We start from the raw sequence: 20073 nt of genomic DNA on the forward strand, positions 1-20073 counted from the left end.
TCCCTTTCTCTCTCTGTGCTTCTTTGAACGGAGTAGAACTCTGTGTCCTTCTGACTGGAAACAAAACATTGGTTCCGCGTGGACCTTGTTATTTCCTCTGACTCAAGCAAGTCATGGTGTTAGAGAAAGATGGATAATAACTAGACTGACGTTGGCTAAAAAGTTAGACTAAAAAAACAAAAAGCTTTAGAAGCTCACAAGGCTGAATATGCTAGTTATATGCTAGTTATTAAAAGCTCACAGCTTCATGTAGGCGCGCCAGGTGACAGGTAAGCTAGCAGAACCACATGTTCAACACATAACAGCATTGACTGTGCATACACTGTCCAAGTTTATCAATGACTTGCATACAACTACATGTATGTACACAAGAAAAATAAGCTCTATGCAAATAGTAGTAGTTGTTACAAGAACTAAGTGTCAAACACCTCTTCAGCAGCTGCAGCCCCTCCACCACTTTGCTACTGAGAGCTGAGGAGCCATGACCACTACCAAGCACAGCTGTAAGAGTAGACAGGTAGGATTCGGTAACAAAAGAGAACAATATTTACCTGTAAGGAAAAGCTGCTCAGGAAAAACCCTGATTACTCAGAGATATGTTAAAATAATAAAACAATTTGACTCACAAAAGATTGAACAAAAGACTTTCATGAAGTGAAGACTTTTAAAACAACAAAAGACTTTTACAACTAAAACACTCCTACTTAGAAATGACTGACTGGCATAGAAGGTCATGGTAATGAAACAGTCAAAACTATGAAGTGGAAATATAGATTTTTATTAGTTTTTAATTGCAGGAACTGGCTTTTATTGACTAGAGAAATATTAGGTTCATTTTTAAACTTGATTTTAGTGTCAGTAACAGTGCCAGGCCCCAGTATAGAGCTCAGTCTGATTGTTGATGTCAGTAACACACGAGGTGATTCCAGATTATCTGTAACTGAACACAAAAATTCACCTTTAGTGCTTCTAAAAAATTATTAATAAACTAATTGCGCATTAATATAATTAATACACTTAATGTGCAGGTGAATAACTGGTGATAGGTTGTGAACTAGAGCAGGCTGGTGTGAGCCATGAAACTCCAGGGCTGAAAATGAGTCCCAGTCCAGCCCTGTGTGTGAGAGTCAGCCCGGCCTGTATCAGCAGCATCTTTACCGCCCTCCATCAGTTCTCCAGTTCTCCTTTAGTATCTCTAACTTTTTTGCACTAGTACACCTTTACAACCTGTTTGCACCTTGTTTCTATTTATTTGATTTTTCTGTATTTTTGTCCTGTTAAATGTTTAAATCTGTTATTACTCTGCAGTTTCTCTGAGAGGTGATCTATCTGTCTTTGAGTGAAAAAACTACATCCTGTCACACAGCACATCAGCTCTTATTGCTCAATGTTTTTATCAGATTGATTTTGAGGTTTGGAAAATGTGACACAAATGTGAAGCAGTGACGGAGCTTACTTAGAAATGTTTGATAAGAAATGGCACTCAGATGGAGTGGCTGATTTTTCCTCTTACCAGAAATCAAGTGGCGGGATGATGATTTGATAACATATAAAACTCCCGAATATATCTACTACTTATATAACTAAGTATTTTCTCTGTACTTGATGAAACACAGATGACCAACTAAAATAAGAATGAAAATTCCCCAGTCTTTAGCTGGTAAAGCAGAGGGTTTAGTTCCTTCTCCCATCTGCAGTAGTCCAGGCTGTTTAAATTTGAGTCTACAGACAGTCTAACTAAGGTTGTTAAGGTGGCACGGTGTACGACTTGTCCTCTAGATCCTCTGCTGTTGTGGGTTTTTAAGCTTTGGCCCACATTAGGCCCTTTGTTATCTATTTTGAATTCATCACTGTCCACTGGAGCTTGCTTTAAAACTGCTATCATTAAATCTTTGTTAAAGAAACCTGGTTTGGATGCTGACTCTCCAACTAATTATAGGCCTGTCTCAAACCTTTCTTTTCTCAGTACCTCAAATACCTTTTTGATTTTTCATTTAATAATTTTTTCAGCTTTATTTTTTTTACCAGAGTAAAAACAAAATACAGTTTTTAAATGATGATTTAATTTATTAAGGGAAAAAGCCATCCAAATGTACCAGGCCCTATGTGATGAAGCCATCACCCCCTAAACCTAATAACTGGTTGTTTGACCCTCAGTGGCAGCAACTGCAAACACGCATTTGTGATAACTGGTGACGAGTCTTTGTTCTGGGTTCTTTTGGGACCTCCTGGTTGAGTCATCTATGCACTCTTGCAGTCATGTTGGTAGGCCAGCCCCTCCTGGGAAGGTTCATCGCTGTTCCCAGTTTTGTCCATTGGTGGATAATGGCTCTCACTGTGGTTCACTGGAGTCTCAAAGCCTTAGAAATGTCTTTATAACCCTTTCAGACTGATAGATGTCAGTGATGTTGTTTCTCATCTGTTGTTGAATTTCTTTAGATGGCGCCATGATGTGTTGCTTTCTGAGATCTTTTAGCCTGCTTCACTTTGTCTGACTATCTATTTAAGGGGTTTCTGGATTCATCAGGTCTGGCACTAATCAGGTCTGGGTCTGGCTAATGGAACTGAACTCAGCTTTCCAAAAGAATGTGGTGGCTTTTTTTTCCCCTTGGAAAAATTAAAACTGCATTTTGTATTTACTCAGGTTATCTCTGTCTGATATTATAATTTGTTTGATGATCTGAAACATTGAAGTGCTACAAATATGCAGAAAGGATAACAAATCAGGAAGGGGGTCACTGTATTGCTATGACTTGTTGATCCCACTGACAGCTGCTGGGACAGATCTATTTTTGTTTTTGTTGGTTATAAAGGTACTTTTCTGCTCGTTTTTGAAACTAGTTTATGAACAAGATATGAGTTGAACAGGAAATTCATTTTAAAAACTGACAAAAAAGGGAAAAAAAAAGCAGAGTGTCAGTGGGCAGGGCGTGACTGGATGTTTGATAAAGAAGTCGGACAGCCGGGGAGGGGGACACAGAGAGGGACAGGCTGCTAGAGATGACAGTGATGGATCACAGAGTGCTGATAGTGTTTCTGTGGCTCTGGAGCTCAGGTAAGACTCTAACACCTGTGTTACAACTAGTGCTGGCAAGATTTAAACCAATCTCATTAATTACAGGCTTTGACATGACTTAATCACAACTAAAAGGGTCGTGGTGAATACTGGATTCTGATTGGCTCTGATAATTCCACTGGTGTCCATTAACTTCAGATATATGGACACTTACGGAACTTCACAAGTAGTTCTGATCAAAAAATCTTTACACCGTTCCAAATTAATGTGCAGGCAGCGCAGCAGCCGTTAGATGATAGGAGTTACCATAGCAACCTGAGGCAGTCATATTGTCTGAGCAGGGAGTGTTGCCAGCCCAAGGAGCCTGCAGCCTGCATCAACCATCACTGAACTGACATGAATGAATGTTTAAGTAAAACTTTGTATTTTGACCGCAAAATGTATGAAATGACAAATTAGTGGTTTCATTAATTATTTTCTTTGGCAAGTGACCATGGTATAAGCGGGTTAATGCCTGAAAAGGTGTCCAGTTATCAGGGATTAATGGACCTCTGCTGTGCATCAGATGGTTCAGGCCTCTGCGTCGTCCATTAATCCCTGATCATTGGACACTTCATCGGGCACTGACCTTTACATAATTGCATATATGAGCAGGATTGTATAACATGTAGATTGAATTCTGCATATTTCCAAAAAAACCTGATAAGCATAAAAACACAATTCCAGTGTTGATTTGTGGCAGAGATGTCTATGTTGGTATTATGACGATATGATCAATGTAACTTGCATATTTGTAAGATTATTTAGCCAAATCCAGAAACTGTTGTATTGTGCCTTGCTCTCCCTGCATGAAGGTGGATCTGCTTGTCTGTGTGTCTATTAGTGCACTCTGGAGGAGGAGAGATACTCTAGGCAAGGGCTGTTTGTGTGTTGATGAAGCTCAGAGAGACTCTTGGCATGCAAAGTGACGCACAAACACATATCTGATCATCTGATAAAATAACCACACAATTTTCCACACATGGGTCTGACAGTGGTGCACACAACCAGACTTAAAGACGTTGGTTTTTGAAGTCACTTCAGGTCAGGGCATTATGAAAGCCAACATTCTGGGGGTCTGCGTCAGAGTGGGGTCATGAGGGTCCTTCTCTAAACAAAAGTTAAGAAAGATGGCGTTTTCTGCAACTGAAACTCATGTAACCAAGGGTACGAGGGCTGTTATTTTTCTATTCAGTCTAAAAGTCTGAAGAAAATCTGAGAGAAATAAAGTCAGATTGTTTTTTGTAGCTTTCACTGATCAGATCAATCCCACATGATCGATTACCAAAGTCAAACTGACTACATCTGACACAGCAGCCTGATGAGTTCTAGTGAACTTTTTAGAAACTAAAATCATCATGTTATCATCACCATCACGCCCTCTTCTGATTGGAGGATGTGATGCCTGTCATACATGGTGCTTATTGTCCATCTTCATGGTGTTAGATATGACTGAGCTCAGCTGTTAGTGATGGATGCATGTCTCTGCTGTGTGCTCTGGCTCCTTTAGTTTTTATCATGAAGCTCATAAATGTGACTATGAACTGACAACAAGTTTACTTTCTTTATATAGGTAGAGGAGGGTGAGAGCTATACGGGTCAGAACGGTCTAGAACATTAGAACCAGGATCAGGTTCTCTCTGGATGAGAGGATGAGCATAAAAGAGCAGAAAATAAATGAATGAAGGAGCAGACTGATTTCAGATAGAGGCCATGGTAGAAACAGCAGCTGTCCTGATGAAGACTTGCTGCGGTTGAAATGCCTTCATCCCTGTTTAATAAAGGATTTGGATCACATCAGAGTGTCTCAGAGTGAACTGCCATTTCTTCTCAGTAATCTTGTGGTCAGTTTTTCTGTGTTCTCTAACTCTGTGCACTGATTACCTGTGTGTCTCTGCTTAGCGGTTCCTGATGATGTCAGGTTGGTGGGTGGAGCCAGCCGCTGTGCTGGGATCCTGGAGAGGAGAGGTGGAGGCGACTGGAGAGCAGTAAACGTCTCTCTGTCTGAGTGGAGCCTGATGTCTGCGGAGACGCTGTGCAGACAGCTGGACTGTGGTTCTGTACTTTCACTGGGACGACCAGAGAGCTCCTCAAGGACTGATCCACCGTCATATTCTAGAAACCTGCAGATCACCTGCTCAGGTAAGTTTGACTTCCTGTTGATCAGAACTTTAGAGCTTCTACAATGATTCCATTTTTCTCTGTTCAGTGTGGTGAAAGAAAAAATCAAAAGTGTTGGAGTAAAGGAGATGATTTTATTATGATCTTAACACGTAGACTGCATCAGCCTGCAGCTTCAACACATTCTTCATTTTGTCACCAACAGGCTCTGGTTGATTATCTGAGTATCTGACAACATTACTGAGAGGAGAGAGAGATCTTTAAAATAAGATCCTTTATATCAGCCATGAACCACTGTCACACCGCTTTCTTTAAAACCAAAAGACTCTGACTGAAGAAAACAAGTCAGCTCTCTAGTAATTCCCTATTTAAACTAGGTTGGTTCATTGTTTGTTCAGTGGAGCCTGGTAGCTTGAAACCAGGGATGTGAAAATTTACTTTTTAAGAGGGCCACATTAATTTCATCCTCACTTTCAGAATCACATTAATTTCGTCCTGACTGTCGGACTCACATTGATGTAATCCTCACTGTCAGAGTCATATTAATTTCATCCTCACTGTCAGAGTCATATTAATTTTGTCCTCACTGTCAGAGTCACATTAATTTTGTCCTCACTGTCAGAGTCCCATCAATTTAATCCTCACTGTCAGAGTCACATTAATTTAATCTTTACTGTCAGAGTCACATTAATTTAATCCTTACTGTCAGAGTCCCATTAATTTAATCCTCACTGTCAGAGTCCCATTAATTTAATCCTCACTGTCAGAGTCCCATTAATTTCATCCTCACTGTCAGATTTTCATTTATTTAGTCATCACTGTCAAATGGCTATTGTAATAAAGATTATACACCAGTGTTTATATAAATATCAAAATACAGAATACACCTCCTGCGACCTCCAATGGGATAAGTGGTATAGAAAATGGATGGATGGATGGATGGATGGATGGACGGATGGATATACCTTATCTGTGATTCTGGGGTGGTCAGCTGATTTTTAGGGATAAAATCACTTATAACATTTATGATGTCATTCATTAATTGTGAAAAGTTAACTAAAGCGTACCCATCAAGTGATCTTAAAGCACAGAGAAGTCTTGATGACTACATGTGTCTGTCTCTGTGATGATGTCAAATATTCCTCTGAAGGATGTGAACAGCCGTCCACATTTAGTAAACAATAGTTGTTGTAAATGACCAAAAACAAACAGCTTCAGTTTTGTTTTGATAGTGTTGGAAGAAAATTTGTTTCGAAAGTTGTGATAATTTAGAGTCAGATTTAGTTTTTCTGTGTAGTTGGAGCTAGAAGTCATCAGCATTACAGTGGTAAAGATATTGTGTGTGTGGATTATTGAACTTGATGTGAAAATGTAAAGCTGAGAAGAGAACGGGGCTGAGCTTTGAGTTCTGAGGGACTCCACAACTTACTGTAGATCTGCTGGAGAAGAGGTGAAGTAGACCCCCTTTGTCTTTTCTGAACTATTTCCTTGTCTTTGGTCAGACCCTGATGAAGTCCGGTCGGTAGGAGGATCCAGCACCTGCTCTGGTAGACTAGAATGGAAACACCATGGAGAGTGGAGACCAGTGGATCCTTTTTACTATTCCTGGACTCTAAAGGATGCAGCTGTGATATGTAGAAGACTCGACTGTGGCTCTGCTGTTTCAACTAGACAGAGAGAGGAATCCTCTTGCAGACCTGTGTGGGTGATTGACTCTGACTGTGTAGAGTCTAAATCTACATTAAAGGAGTGTGTGGTAACAGAAGATCAGTCCACCTTTTCTGTGCTGGAAATCACCTGCTCAGGTATCAGTATTAACACATTAGTGTCCAAATGTTTCTGAATGTTGTTCATTCACATCACTATGTTAACAGAGTCTCATATGAACATGTCCTGCTTATTTCCTCTTCTACGTTCTCTTGTCCAGAAATTCTCATTTGAATGAGTGGCAACTATTGTTGCCTTCAGACCTTGTTTGTAGCTCTGTAATGGGAAACTGTGAGTTAGAGTTGAAAAAGAGAAAGATTATTAAAAGAGCTGTGCTCATTCAGAAACACCTCGATAACAGCAAATGTGAGAAAAAGACATTTGATCATCAAGCAGGTGGTCTGGAGTCCATCATTGTGGAGCTGAACATGACATGATCTGTTTGGACAGGAACCAGTGAAGAGAAAGGACTGGTTTTAGATTGTGATCAAGTTCTCTGTCTCTCTCCTAAATCTCCACAGACTCTGTCAGACTGGTGAACAGGACTGGTCTGTGTTCAGGCAGACTGGAGGTGAAGTCTGACCAGCGCTGGTCCCCAGTGTGTGAGGAGGACTTGGACCTGCAGGGTGCTCAGGTGGTCCTTCAGTCCTTCAGTCTTCAAGGGGGGAATGTTTGGAGAAGTGGAGGCTCCGTTCTGGACTAAGAAGTTCCAGTGTGAAGGCCACGAGTCTGCTGTCCTGGACTGTCCAGACTCAGGGTTGACTGGAAACACCTGTCCACCTGCTGCAGCTGTTGGGCTCACCTGCTCAGGTAGAGCTGGAGCTTTGATTGACTTCCCTTTGTTGTCCCAATGAAAGTATCAATGAGTAAAATGAATGATTAAAAGCACATTTGAAAGTGGAGCAGCTGACTGAGACACACACAGATGAAAGCATGATTGAACAGGAATATGAAAGAAACAGGAAGAGAGAGAGGAGCACAGATAGACTCTGATATAGACGTACCAATTATTCTGAGCTAAGACTTCAAGAGACATCAGACCAGGAAGACCAGACCAGTTGTTGGGTTGAAGTTGAAGTAACTTTCCAAATCTGGATCAGTCATATCCACTTTAGAGCCTCTGAAACCTAGACCAGGGTTTACATCAGGAAGGATGTGTAAAAATTCTTCATCACTGTGAGAACGTGGACTGATGGTTCCACTTATTAGGGCTCCGTTTGGTGTAATCAAGCTAAAAACAGCTTCAGTGTTGCTTGGATTGAATTGGAGGAAGTTTAATGGCGTACAGCTTTAGATTGTTTAGAGCAGGGATGGACGACTTTGGTCACCAAGAGGGCCGCATTCATTTTAAAGTCAATGACAAAGAGCCAGATTGTTCCAGATTGTTGGATTTATTATCAATCTAAGCCCTGTGATTCCTAAACATTCAACAACAGGAAGAATATGTAGCTTTCCTGATGATTAATTGTATCAACATTGATGTTTTTAAACTAAAGCACAAATAGAAATAGTTTTTCCATGAGATACACACAGAACTACATCAATTTCCAGCTGCTTTTTCAGTGCAGAGAACATGATCTTTACTTGGTATTTCACTCACACATTTTCAACAAGTGCATTTAGTGATGCATATAAAAGCTTCAACAGCAACAATTACAGCCAACGGAATCTATGAAAAAGCAAAAAGAAGAAATATTGAAATCAATAAAATAATTGAAAAAATAACTAAGAAATAAAATAAGAAAAATAAATAATTAAGGTCAAATGAAAATTATGAATTAAAAGAAATTTTAAAAGCAAAGAAATTAAAATGTGAGGAATTTCAAATATTTAAAGAAATTAAAAAAAATTCCTGTAATTCTCTCCATAATCAATTAGTTCTCTCAAATTGCTGATTATAAAATAAATTTCAAGAAATCCAAAGCCCTTGCCTTAGAACAATTCAATCAGCCAGCCGATTTCCCATTTCATGGTCTCCATCTGGATTTACGTACCTTGGCATTAGGATATCTGCAAATCTTAACCATCTGTATAAACAAAATTTTACAAACATTGTTACAGAAATTAAAACAGATTTGAACTAACAGATGGATTTACCCCTGTCTTTGACGGGTAGAGCAAGCCTGATAAAAATGATTGTTCATCCAAGGCTTCTTTTTCCAATGCACATGCTACCTCTTTACATAACAAAAACTACCATTCATGATATTGAAAAATCTATTTCTAGACATTTATGGCATGGGAGGAAGGCAAGAATCAAAATTAAAACAATGCAACTACCCATAGACAAAGGAGGGTTTGCTTTATCAAATCTTCTTTATTATAAGTGGGCTTGCCATGCTGAAACAATTTACAACTAGATAATTTCTTGGAAGCCAAAACTAATCATATTGATGCCTGGTGATGCCACCCACATTCTTTATTAAATTTCCTGTCGAGTAATGCCAAGCCACCATTAGAAATAAGAAATAACTTAATCATGTTAAATAAGCTTAAGACTTGGTATGATATTTCTAAATCACTTGGACACAAGAAATCTGCGTCTTCCCTCCAACCAGTTACTAATAGCAATTTCTTTTTACCAGGACAGGGAAAATGTGTATTTGAAAAAATTGTTTGACAACGGTATTAAAACAATAGGAGACTTGTTTGCTGCAGAGGAACTTATGTCCTTCCAGCAGCTCCAGCTCAAATTTGGATTATCCTCCACAGATTTTTTTGCCTATTTGCAGATCAGAAACTTTGTATTCAACTCTTGCAGGTTTCCTGATGATAAATATACCAGGAGTCCCCTTGACAACTTCCTACTGATTCCAAATATTAAACAAAAGTTCATTTCTTTATTTTATCAGAAGCTGCAGTCCCTTGAACCACATAGCATCAACAAAATCACCAGTGCATGGGAGAAGGAGCTTGGAATTCAACCTAGTTAGGAATAGGGATGGCACGATCAGGGCTGTAACCAGGGTTTGACAAATACTGAGGTCAAAATTTAGTGGTACGCTGAAATGAGAGCTGTAATGAGAAAAAACAGGTGAGCTGTTTAACAAGAGTTTCACTGTCCACTGACACACCACTGTCTGAGCAGAGCAGCAGCAGGGCGAGCAGCAGAGAGCGAGCACGCTTACTCTCAGCCTAGCAACAAGCTCGAGTGTGTATATGGTACAAGGATAATCCTATATAGTATGTAGTATGCCGCTTGAGGGTGTGTAAGCTGACGGGTGAGAGAGCCTAGCTAAAAGTTCGTCAGCTACTGATGAGAACAGAATTTCTTTTGCTTGTTCTGATTTTGGCTATGGCCCACAGTAACCTGATTGTCAACGAATGAAGCATGGAGAAACCAGCTGATAGTATTGGTTTATGTACAGAGGGACGCTACCAGGGCCGGCTCTAGCTATTTTGGCACCCTAGGCGAAATTATAATTTCATTAAATTTAATGGAATAATGTAGATTATCATTAAACAACAATTTTGAAGCAGCTATTCTAAACTGAACACACAACATTAAAGAAATCAAAAATAAAGTTATAATAAGAGATGAATAAGATAATATGAGATAAGATAAACTTTTTTTTGATCCCCCATCAGGGTAATCACACTAACACTACTGTCATATCAGTATAGCAAACTGCTCCTAGGTAACATTTAACTCTACTATTAACTATCAGCTGGGCTAATCTGTTTATCATCATCCAAGATGTTTCTTTTTACATTCATCAGTGATAACAATCAGAAATAATATACATTTACCAAACTTAAAGATTCAGGGCTTTTGAGAAAACATTATGGGCATAGGCCTGCAAGCCCTCCCACGGCTCCACCTCTGACTTATAAACTTATCCACTATAAGTTTAATTAATTAAATAATTAATTACAGACATATTTCAAGAGCACCTGCAGCAGTTTTTTTTTTAACCAGAATGACCATGTGAGCTCTATAAGAACCAAGTTAGAGGGCTGCATTGGGATCAGGTCTGAATGTAAACTTTGCTGGCATTAAAACTGTGTATGTCAATAAACAAGGCTTTGGAGGTCCAAAAGTCACGTGAACACAGACTGGGTTAATTAAATGAAGCGGTACTCAACCTTATTCTACCCAGGAGCCACATTGTCTTAAAAATACTTCTGCGAGGGGCGCAGGTGGCAGAATGGATAAGGCGCGCCCCATGTACACGGGTGGCCCGGGCTCAAATCCGGCCTGAGGCCCCTCACCGCAAAGGCACAAAATGCCCAAAAATAAACCTTTCAAAAAAAAAAAAACTTACTTCTGCGAGAACCACAATCCAACACCAGGCATGTGATGATCAATCTATCCATGGTTGAAATGAAGCAGTGAATTGGTGGATTACTGTGTTGTTGAAGTGATGCAATAGGCCACGTAAAAATGTCTATATAGTGTCAGAAAAAAGGATATTTCACTGATGATAAGCATATGTTTTTATTTATGTAAGTTCCACTGGGACTAAAGTCTTTATAAAATATCAGAAAGTGTCGACTGAGAGCTATGACAAGATTTTCAAAGCGCTGATGAATCATGGGTGTCTGGGTATTTATGTTTCATATTTGGACATTTACTGTAGTTCTGTGACTCTGTTAACTTAAAGTTATGCTTTCTATTTTTTTCCCCTCTCATTATTATTGCTTTTAGCTAAAGGGGGAGGGTCCCCATATTGGTCTTTGCCCTGGGCCTCCAAATGGCTAAAACCGGCCCTGCCTCACACCTGCAGCTCCCCCTCACAAATCTTTCTTCCCTGCCAGTTTGTTGCTTTCATTTTTCTGTTTCTGCTCTTTTGACATTTTTTATCATTAGTACGTTTAAGATCAAATAAAACACCCATGTTTGGACAAGTTTTACTCAATTTTACATTATTTCTAAATGTGATCCGTGTGTGTTTGTCTCGATGATGATGCGCATCGTAAAAGTCATCATCAAATACGAGTATGGAAGAGCATCGGCAGGAAGTGACTGAAGAAATGTGTTAAATGAGGGCATTGGAGGCTTCACCTTGAACAAAACAGCACACTTCCATGAATTAACTTACTGAAGAGACGCGCCTCCAGCGGACTTCCTCTGCACTCTTTAATGCACGTTCCTCCATCCAGCGTGCATCCAACGGTAAAAATGTACAAGTTTTCATTTGAATTTGGAAGTTAAAGTCTTTACTGCTGACAGTTTTCACCTTTATAGAGGATTTCAGGAGGATTTTCTTAAAGTAAGCCTTTAAAGAGCCACAACTGGTCACTAAAGAGCCACATGTGACTCGAGAGCTGCGGGTCGAGTATCATTGATTTTATGAATTAACCAATGTATGAAAGCTGTCACAAAATTATCTTTTAAAACTTTCTTTTATCTTTTAAATAACGTATCCTTGCGAATCAAGTGGGCATATGGAAATCATAAACATTTTCTAGTGAGTATACAGCATATACTTACGCATCACGTAGACTACACCACTGATGTAAAGTGAACTTCTATAGCGTTATCTTGGCTAGAGTCTGTTGTAGCGGTCTGTACATTAGAAATCAGTGCAAATCTGGCAGATTTTTGTGGCAGCCCACCCACAAACCACTGTGATGACCAAAGATCGTATAGTTACCAGAGGATGATCTACCACACAGTGATGTAGAGGTGCAAGTGATGTCCGACACAAAGTATATTTGCAGTCAGTTATATCACTTTTTTTTTGTCACTAGAAAAAAATACAGAGGACATGACCTCGGTGTCCTCAATGGTAGTTACGGCCATAGGCACGATTAACCATTTTCACGATTAATTGCGGTATTAAACTTTACGATTAGTTAAACGTAACTTTTCCTAAATACCATCAATATCCAGAAAAGATCATGCCGGGAACCATATTGGTACGATAGCGCAACTCGCCCGGAATGAAAACCAAGTTACACAACATCTGCGTGTCACTGCCTCCTGTGAGAAGGGTCTAGCTGCAGCTGCAGCTGCCACAAACCACGCTCCGTACAAAACACGCCCCATCGATCCATACAATAAATTAATTCTAACCCTAACCAGTGGAATTTATATGCTAAACCTGACCCCAGGAAGCTAATTAATTAAAATATACACCTACCCCAATGAGTTACCCCTAAATCTAACCAGTGGAAATTAAAATGCTAAACCTAACCTAAAGCTAAGCTGATAGCACAAGTGGGCGCATTTTGTAGGGAGTGTGTTTTGTAGGGGTGTGGTTTGCACGGTGGCTGCAGCTGCAGTTGGGTATTATTGCCTCCTATTACTTCATGCAGTTGCAGGCGGAGGCGTGTCACAGTCCCAAACACGCTACAGCATGGAAGAGGAAGAGCTGTTCCCTCTGAATAAACGGTTGAAGTCAGCCATGTGGGGTTTTTTGGATACAAAAAAATGACCAGCGTGTCATTGTGGAAGACAGCTAGCCTAAATGTAAAACATGCCACAAAAAAGTTGCCGTGAAATCAGGCAATACTTCAGCACCTGTGGGATAACCACCCGGCATTGTACGCCAAAGTAAAGGTAAATAGTAACTGGGTTAAGTCAAGTCAATGTTAGGGATGGGGATCAAAACCTGGGTCCATAAGGACCTGGTTCTGTGTTTTTGAAATACCCGAAATCAATAACATTTTACCTTATCGATACTGCTATCAAAAAGGGGTGTCAGTGACTAAGGTTTTTCATAGTCGAATCTGATTCGTCAGATTTTGCCTTTAGTCGACTAATAGTTAAACAGCGTTTCTGCTAGACTTTTTTGTCCCCGGACCAGCAGTCCTCAAGAATTCTGGCCATTTAGAACAACCACTGGACATTTGCTTTAACATTATTTTGCTGCATTAACAGCAGCAAAACGCATAAACCTCTCTCTTATTTTTTGTGTAAGTGGTTTAAAGTATCAAAATGAAAGCTACGCGCTTTTCCTTACACACGCAGTCAGTAACACAATATAATCCCACGTTAAACACATAAACAACAACAGTTAGCTTCATATTAGCACCATTAGCCTGTTAGCACATTGGCAGCTACTATAAATTAGCAGCTTACAAAAGCCAAATACCATCCTCCACCGACAACAACGAAGCATCCAAACACATAACGCAAGTGCACTCTTAACTGGACACTGCGTTAAAACTATATTTCAAATGAAAAAATGAGTTGCTAATATAAGTCCTCATGATGACAGCTGTAATCTCTGCTAAAGCTGGAAATCCAACCATCCAGGTTTATTTGGACATGTCCCAAAAAAACAAAAGCTCCACAGCAGCACTATGAGACTCATAGTCGAATCAGACTCGGAAGTGAATCGTCGAATCGCCAACTATTTCAGGTCACCCCTACTATCAAGTCTCACAGGCTCTGTGACGTAACGTCATATTAAGATAAGACTAGTGTAAAAACGTACATCAGTTCTTTCAAGGGGAACATAAACTAGAAGTGTCATGCATCACATCAAACAAGAATGTACCTTAAACTGTCAGCTTGAGGAAAAAGACGCTGCCTGTGAGTTGCATGCCATCATATCCAGTGCTGGGAGTAAGGTATCCCTCTCTTCAGCTGCTTCAGGGCAGTTTTCTTCTTCAGCTGCTCAGATAAATGCTGATAAGTGCTCTAAAACGTTGAGCCAGTCCTGTTTGTTAACAATAACAACCAGTGTAGAATCTGTGGTGGAATTGGCAGAATTGAAGTTAACTAGCGAACTTTATGAGCTGAAGACGGAAAATATGATGCATTCAGGTAACCTCGGTAAATTAGACAATTGTATTATATATGAGGTGTTCAAAGGCCACATAAAAAAATGGGAAAATGTAGTTTTTGACAAGAAACTTGAATAAATACAGTTGTGGATGTGAAGAATGTGTTTATATGTGAGGGATACAAAATAGATGTGACCGACTGAATTATAGCTTTTTAACTCAAACACTACTCAGCTAAGACCACTTGAGTGGTCCATCCAAATGGGATTATTATAATTTTTTCTTGTAATTTTTGGTTTACATTGTTGATATAGTAATTTGCTATGAGAGCATCCTAAGATGGAAATAAATTAAAATACAAGACCTATAAGGAGTGTTGATGTGATTTCACTTATTCATGGTAGTGGGAAATTAATTAATGCAAAAATAATTGTGATAATCGTAAAATCGCAGTTATTTCTTTGAATATAATCACACCAAGAAAATCTGTAATCGTGACATCCCTAGTCAGGAAGTATTTTCATTGTTTAATAAAATCTTTACATGTAACCGGTTTAAGGAAAGTCAGTATCAAATACTTCATAGGATACAACGTACACCTCAGTTTCTTAATAAATGCAGCTCCAACATATCTCCTCTGTGTAAAAAATGTTGGAAGGGAGTAGGGACTAATTTTCACTTGTACTGCTTTCTCATTGAAATTAGCATGTAAAAGTGGGTTTTTTAAATGCGGGTAAACCCGCTAACAATCGGCAAGTGACTCCTTTCCCATTGTCAGCAGACCCGAGTCTGATCGCCAACAGACGAGCTGCGTTGCTGTTGTATTTTTCCTCTGGTGCATCAAGCTGATGTCATCACGTTGAAGACATCAGCAGCAGCGCGCCGAAACACAGTTAAAGCCCAGTTCAGACCAAAGATTTGTGACGTAAGACAGTTCTAGAATGAGTCGCAGCAGTCTGAACTGAGCGTTGGAGCTCGAATTAAGCTGTCTGATGGAGTCACCAGCAATTTAGCCTGTTAAGTCGTAGAGAGTGGGTTTTAGAACACAGCAAGCAGAGAAATGTGAAAAGGGAAATATAAATCTCGTTTTGAAAGGCTATATACGCCCATTGCAGCAACGAAATTTCACGGCACATATAGACACTAAAATGCTTTTCTAGCTAAGCCTTTCTATAACAAAGATATGCGCTGAGAATAATTAATGTTCTACTATGTTCAGCTCCTACAGCTTTGAATTTCTCATGGATTATCCAGTAAAGCGCAGCACTTCCCACTTATAAGCGCAGCCAAATACAGTTAAGGAGAACCTTTTCTAAACAATATTTCTATTTCAAATTTTAACATCTATCTGCTTCTTGGAAATAATTAGGCAAACATCGATCTTTTTAATGATTTGAAACAGAAACTTCAGTCTGCCAAACTCCGGTCTCCTCCATCAGCTGTCATCCGGCTTAACAGCTGATGGAGGAGACGGCAGAGTTTTCAGACTGAGATTTAAGGGTGAAAACTAAAAAAAAAGAATAGATAGTCATTTCCATGGAGCAGACATGTGATAAAGGGAAATAGAAACAACCTTTTAGAAAAGTCTCCCATTCTCCAGCTGCGTTTGTAAGCAGGAAGTGCTGCACTTCATGTAATAAATCGTGAGAAGCCTGACTTGTTCACAAAAAAATAATAGCTTTCAGCAGATATCTTCATTATGACAAGAGTGAGCCAGAAAAGCATTTTTGTGTTTATATGTGCCGTTAAACTGCGCTGCAGCGTTGGAAACCTCTGCCTATTCTGTCTCCTCCAGCAGCTGCATCAGGCTTTAATGCGCAGCTGACAGAAAAAAAGAGGATCGATGTGATCATTTCCAAGAGACAAATAATGCAATAAATAAATAAATTAGGTTAATAGATTAGCTAAATAGATTATATCGTTTGAAAAGGATTTCTCTTTCCAGCTACGCACGGACAGGACGCACGGCGCTTTATGAGCTAATCAATGAGATTTTAAGAGGCTGAATGAGCTAAATTTGTCCTTGGGGGAAAAAAAATTCTCAGCAGATGTGTTCATTATGACAAGGGCATTTTTGTGTTTATATACGCCATTAAACTGTGTTGCCATGCGGCAAAACTTCTGCCTTTAAACTCCTGCCTCCTCCAGCACACCAGGCTTAAATGCACAGCAGACAGAATAAATGAAGTTTCTGTGCAACAACAACAACAACAAAACAGATCTATAAGATCATAACAGTCAAGTAATATAAACGTATTACTTGTATCAATATAAACGTAGGCACGTTACGCCAAAGTCATTCCACGTTCACCCGGGTGTGACTTTCCCACTGGAGCCGATAAAAACCTGTGTCCATTGCAGGGTCAGTCGATGCGGGTCTAAATGCTGATTAGAGCAGATTGTTAGCGGGTTTAAATGGGTTTTTCGTGGGCAAGGGGTATGAATGTGGCTTTGTTCTATGACTGCATGTTTTTGGAAAATATTTTAAAAAGAGCTCAGCACAATTTTACATATAAAAAAAATTGAAGTTGGACCGGCATTGTTCCTGCTGGGATTCCCACCACAAGGCTTCAATATCAACAACTCACAACACACTCTTCTTATGAAACTGTTGCTACTAGCTAGACGTCGTATTCTTTTTCAGTGGATCAAAGAGATACCCCCCCCAACAGTAACACAGTGGTACAGAGAGCTATACAAAGGTATACCAATGGAAAGCCTTTCTGCTCAATTGAAGGGGAACAACACACGTTTTTTCAAAATCTGGCAACCGGTTTTAGTTCACTACCGCTGAAATTACAGATTTACTGAGGAGGGGCGGATTAACTTCTTGCTGGAATCCCAGCTCCTAAAAGTTACCTTGTAACATAGAAAGAATGAGGTGAACTGATTGAAATTACTATTTCCTATTTTCCATTTTTATTTATTAATATGGTGTATTACAATACTGCAGATTTTTTTTTTTTTAGCATGGGTGTGTTACATTACTTCTGATAAATACACATAATGTGATAGCAGAGTCTTGATCATGGTGCTGTCTTGTCATAATGTTATTAAGTTTTACACTTTGTGGTGTCTCTCCCCATCACTGTTGCCTCATCGCCAGCAGAGGGCACCAGAGAGCGGGGCAGAGCAGACACCAGCTGGGCAGGGTAGTCAATCAGAGATACTTACCCTGCCAGGTGACCCAAAGCTGGAGAGGGCCCAGCTGAAGACAATCAGGTGTTAGAGACTGGAGTGAAAAAGAGGAGTGAAAAGGGCAGACAAGAGAGAGAGGCAGGAGGACCGAGAACTTAGAAGAGTGAAGGAGTAAAAGCCTTGCTCCTCTTAGACTTTTCTCTTCTCCCTATCTCTCCAGGAGGACACCAGCATTGTCCAGTCAGGATAGAGACTACCCGAATCCAGGAGGAATCTAAGTTTTGTTTGATCCCCTGCCCGTTTCCCTGAAGTTAAATAAATCTGGACTTTCTGTTGAGGCAAACCCTTCATTCCAGTCTGGTCTCTCCTCCATTGCCACAGCTTCTTCTGTTCTGTATTTGTTATGTTTTGTGATTGTCCGGTTTTGTCTGTCAGGTTGTGTATTTATGTTTTTTTAAATATTATTCATGTTTTTTTATTTGTTCTGTGTTGTTTGGTTGTCTTCTACTGCTGTTATTGTTTCTGATAATTAATACAATTTACAAAAACAAAAAACAGAAAATAAATCAAATAAAAATATTAAATGAATAAAAATTTAATAAGGGATTGAATGAAGACCAAAAACAAATGTCACACATAAAATTTAAGTAAAATCAAATTTAGACAATGAAATAAAAATGAAAGAAAATTAATATTTAAATGAGTAAATGTCTAATTATAATAAATTAAACTAAAACAGATTACATTGAACACATAAAAAAAGAAATAAAAGAATGAATTTAAAAAAAAAAAACACGAAGAAAAAGAAAAAGAAAAGAAAATAAGATGAATAATAAAATCTGAATTTAAAATAATAAAATTTGATTTTTGTTGAAATAAAAAAAACTGAAAATAAAGTGTATTCAAAACAAATTTTAAAAGACATTAAAAAGTAGAATTAAAAAACAAACAATACCAGAAATTTGATATGCATTTTCTCTAAAAAATAAAAAATAAATTTGAAAACGTTTGAAATTATTTTAATTGAATAACAACATTATAATAATAAAATATCTAACGTATACCAGTAGCAGAAGATTATATGAGAAATGTTTCTGTTCTCATGCTTTCATGGCAGATTTTGACTGTTTTCCTAAGGTTGATAATTTATTGGTAATTGATGTTGATTTCAGGGCTGCACTGAATGGTGGAGGGATGCCCGTGGGCCCCCCGGCCGCCAGTTGTCTAACCCTGCTTTAGAGTCAGATTTAGTTTTTCTGTGTAGTTGGAGCTAGAAGTCATCAGCATTACAGTGGTAAAGATATTGTGTGTGTGGATTATTGAACTTGATGTGAAAATGTAAAGCTGAGAAGAGAACGGGGCTGAGCTTTGAGTTCTGAGGGACTCCACAACTTACTGTAGATCTGCTGGAGAAGAGGTGAAGTAGACCCCCTTTGTCTTTTCTGAACTATTTCCTTGTCTTTGGTCTGACCCTGGTGAAGTCCATTTGGTGGGAGGATCCAGCACCTGCTCTGGTAGACTAGAGATCAAACACCATGGAGAGTGGAGACCAGGGGATCCTTTTTTCTTTTCCTGGACTCCAAAGTTTCCAGCTGTGATTTGTAGAAGACTCGACTGTGGCTCTGCTGTTTCATCTAGACAGAGAGAGGAATCCTCTGACAGACCTGTGTGGGCAATCGTCGCTGGTTGTGTAGAGTCTAAATCTACATTAAAGGAATGTATGGACACAGAGGATCAGTCCAGCGATTCTGTGCTGGAAATCACCTGCTCAGGTATCAGTATTAACACATTAGTGTCCAAATGTTTCTGAATGTTGTTCATTCACATCACTATGTTAACAGAGTCTCATATGAACATGTCCTGCTTATTTTCTCTTCTACGTTCTCTTGTCCAGAAATTCACATTCTAATGAGTGTTAACTATTGTTGCCTGTAGACCTTGTTTGTACCTCTGTAATGGTAAACTGTGAGTTAGAGTTGAAAAAGAGAAAGATTATTAAAAGAGCTGTGCTCATTCAGAAACACTTTGATAACAGCAAATGTGAGAAATGTGAGACATTTGATCATCAAACAGGTGGTCTGGAGTCCATCATTGTGGAGCTGAATCAGCTTTTTTTTTAATGACAGGAATGTGTGGAACATGGGATGGTCCAGTGATGAAGGCCTGGAAATCAGCTGCTCTGGTATCATCATCCATGAAAGCTCTGATTCCTCCTTCACCAAGCGTTCTTAGGAAGACATTAGTTCTCTGAGCCCTCCCACAGAGTTCTGCAAGATTCTGACCTTTCTGACATGATCTGTTTGGACAGGAACCAGAGAAGAGAAAGGACTGGTTTTAGATTGTCATCAAGTTCTCTGTCTCCTAAATCTCCACAG

At 39.3% G+C, this 20073-nt stretch overlaps 1 protein-coding gene across 1 annotated transcript in view; it reads left to right on the plus strand.

Annotated features, from left to right (window-relative positions):
- Positions 1–20073, plus strand: part of LOC121511353 (scavenger receptor cysteine-rich type 1 protein M160-like) — a 62003-nt gene that overhangs the window by 38963 nt on the left and 2967 nt on the right. The window contains exons 3-5 of the mRNA XM_041790003.1: positions 4958–5197; positions 6679–6981; positions 7405–7517. Coding sequence (XP_041645937.1) covers positions 5074–5197; positions 6679–6981; positions 7405–7517 — 540 coding nt within the window. The 5' untranslated portion in view covers positions 4958–5073. The remainder of the gene's footprint in view (positions 1–4957; positions 5198–6678; positions 6982–7404; positions 7518–20073) is intronic.

Source organism: Cheilinus undulatus, linkage group 1, assembly GCF_018320785.1.
Source record: "Cheilinus undulatus linkage group 1, ASM1832078v1, whole genome shotgun sequence".
Lineage (NCBI taxonomy): Eukaryota > Metazoa > Chordata > Actinopteri > Labriformes > Labridae > Cheilinus > Cheilinus undulatus.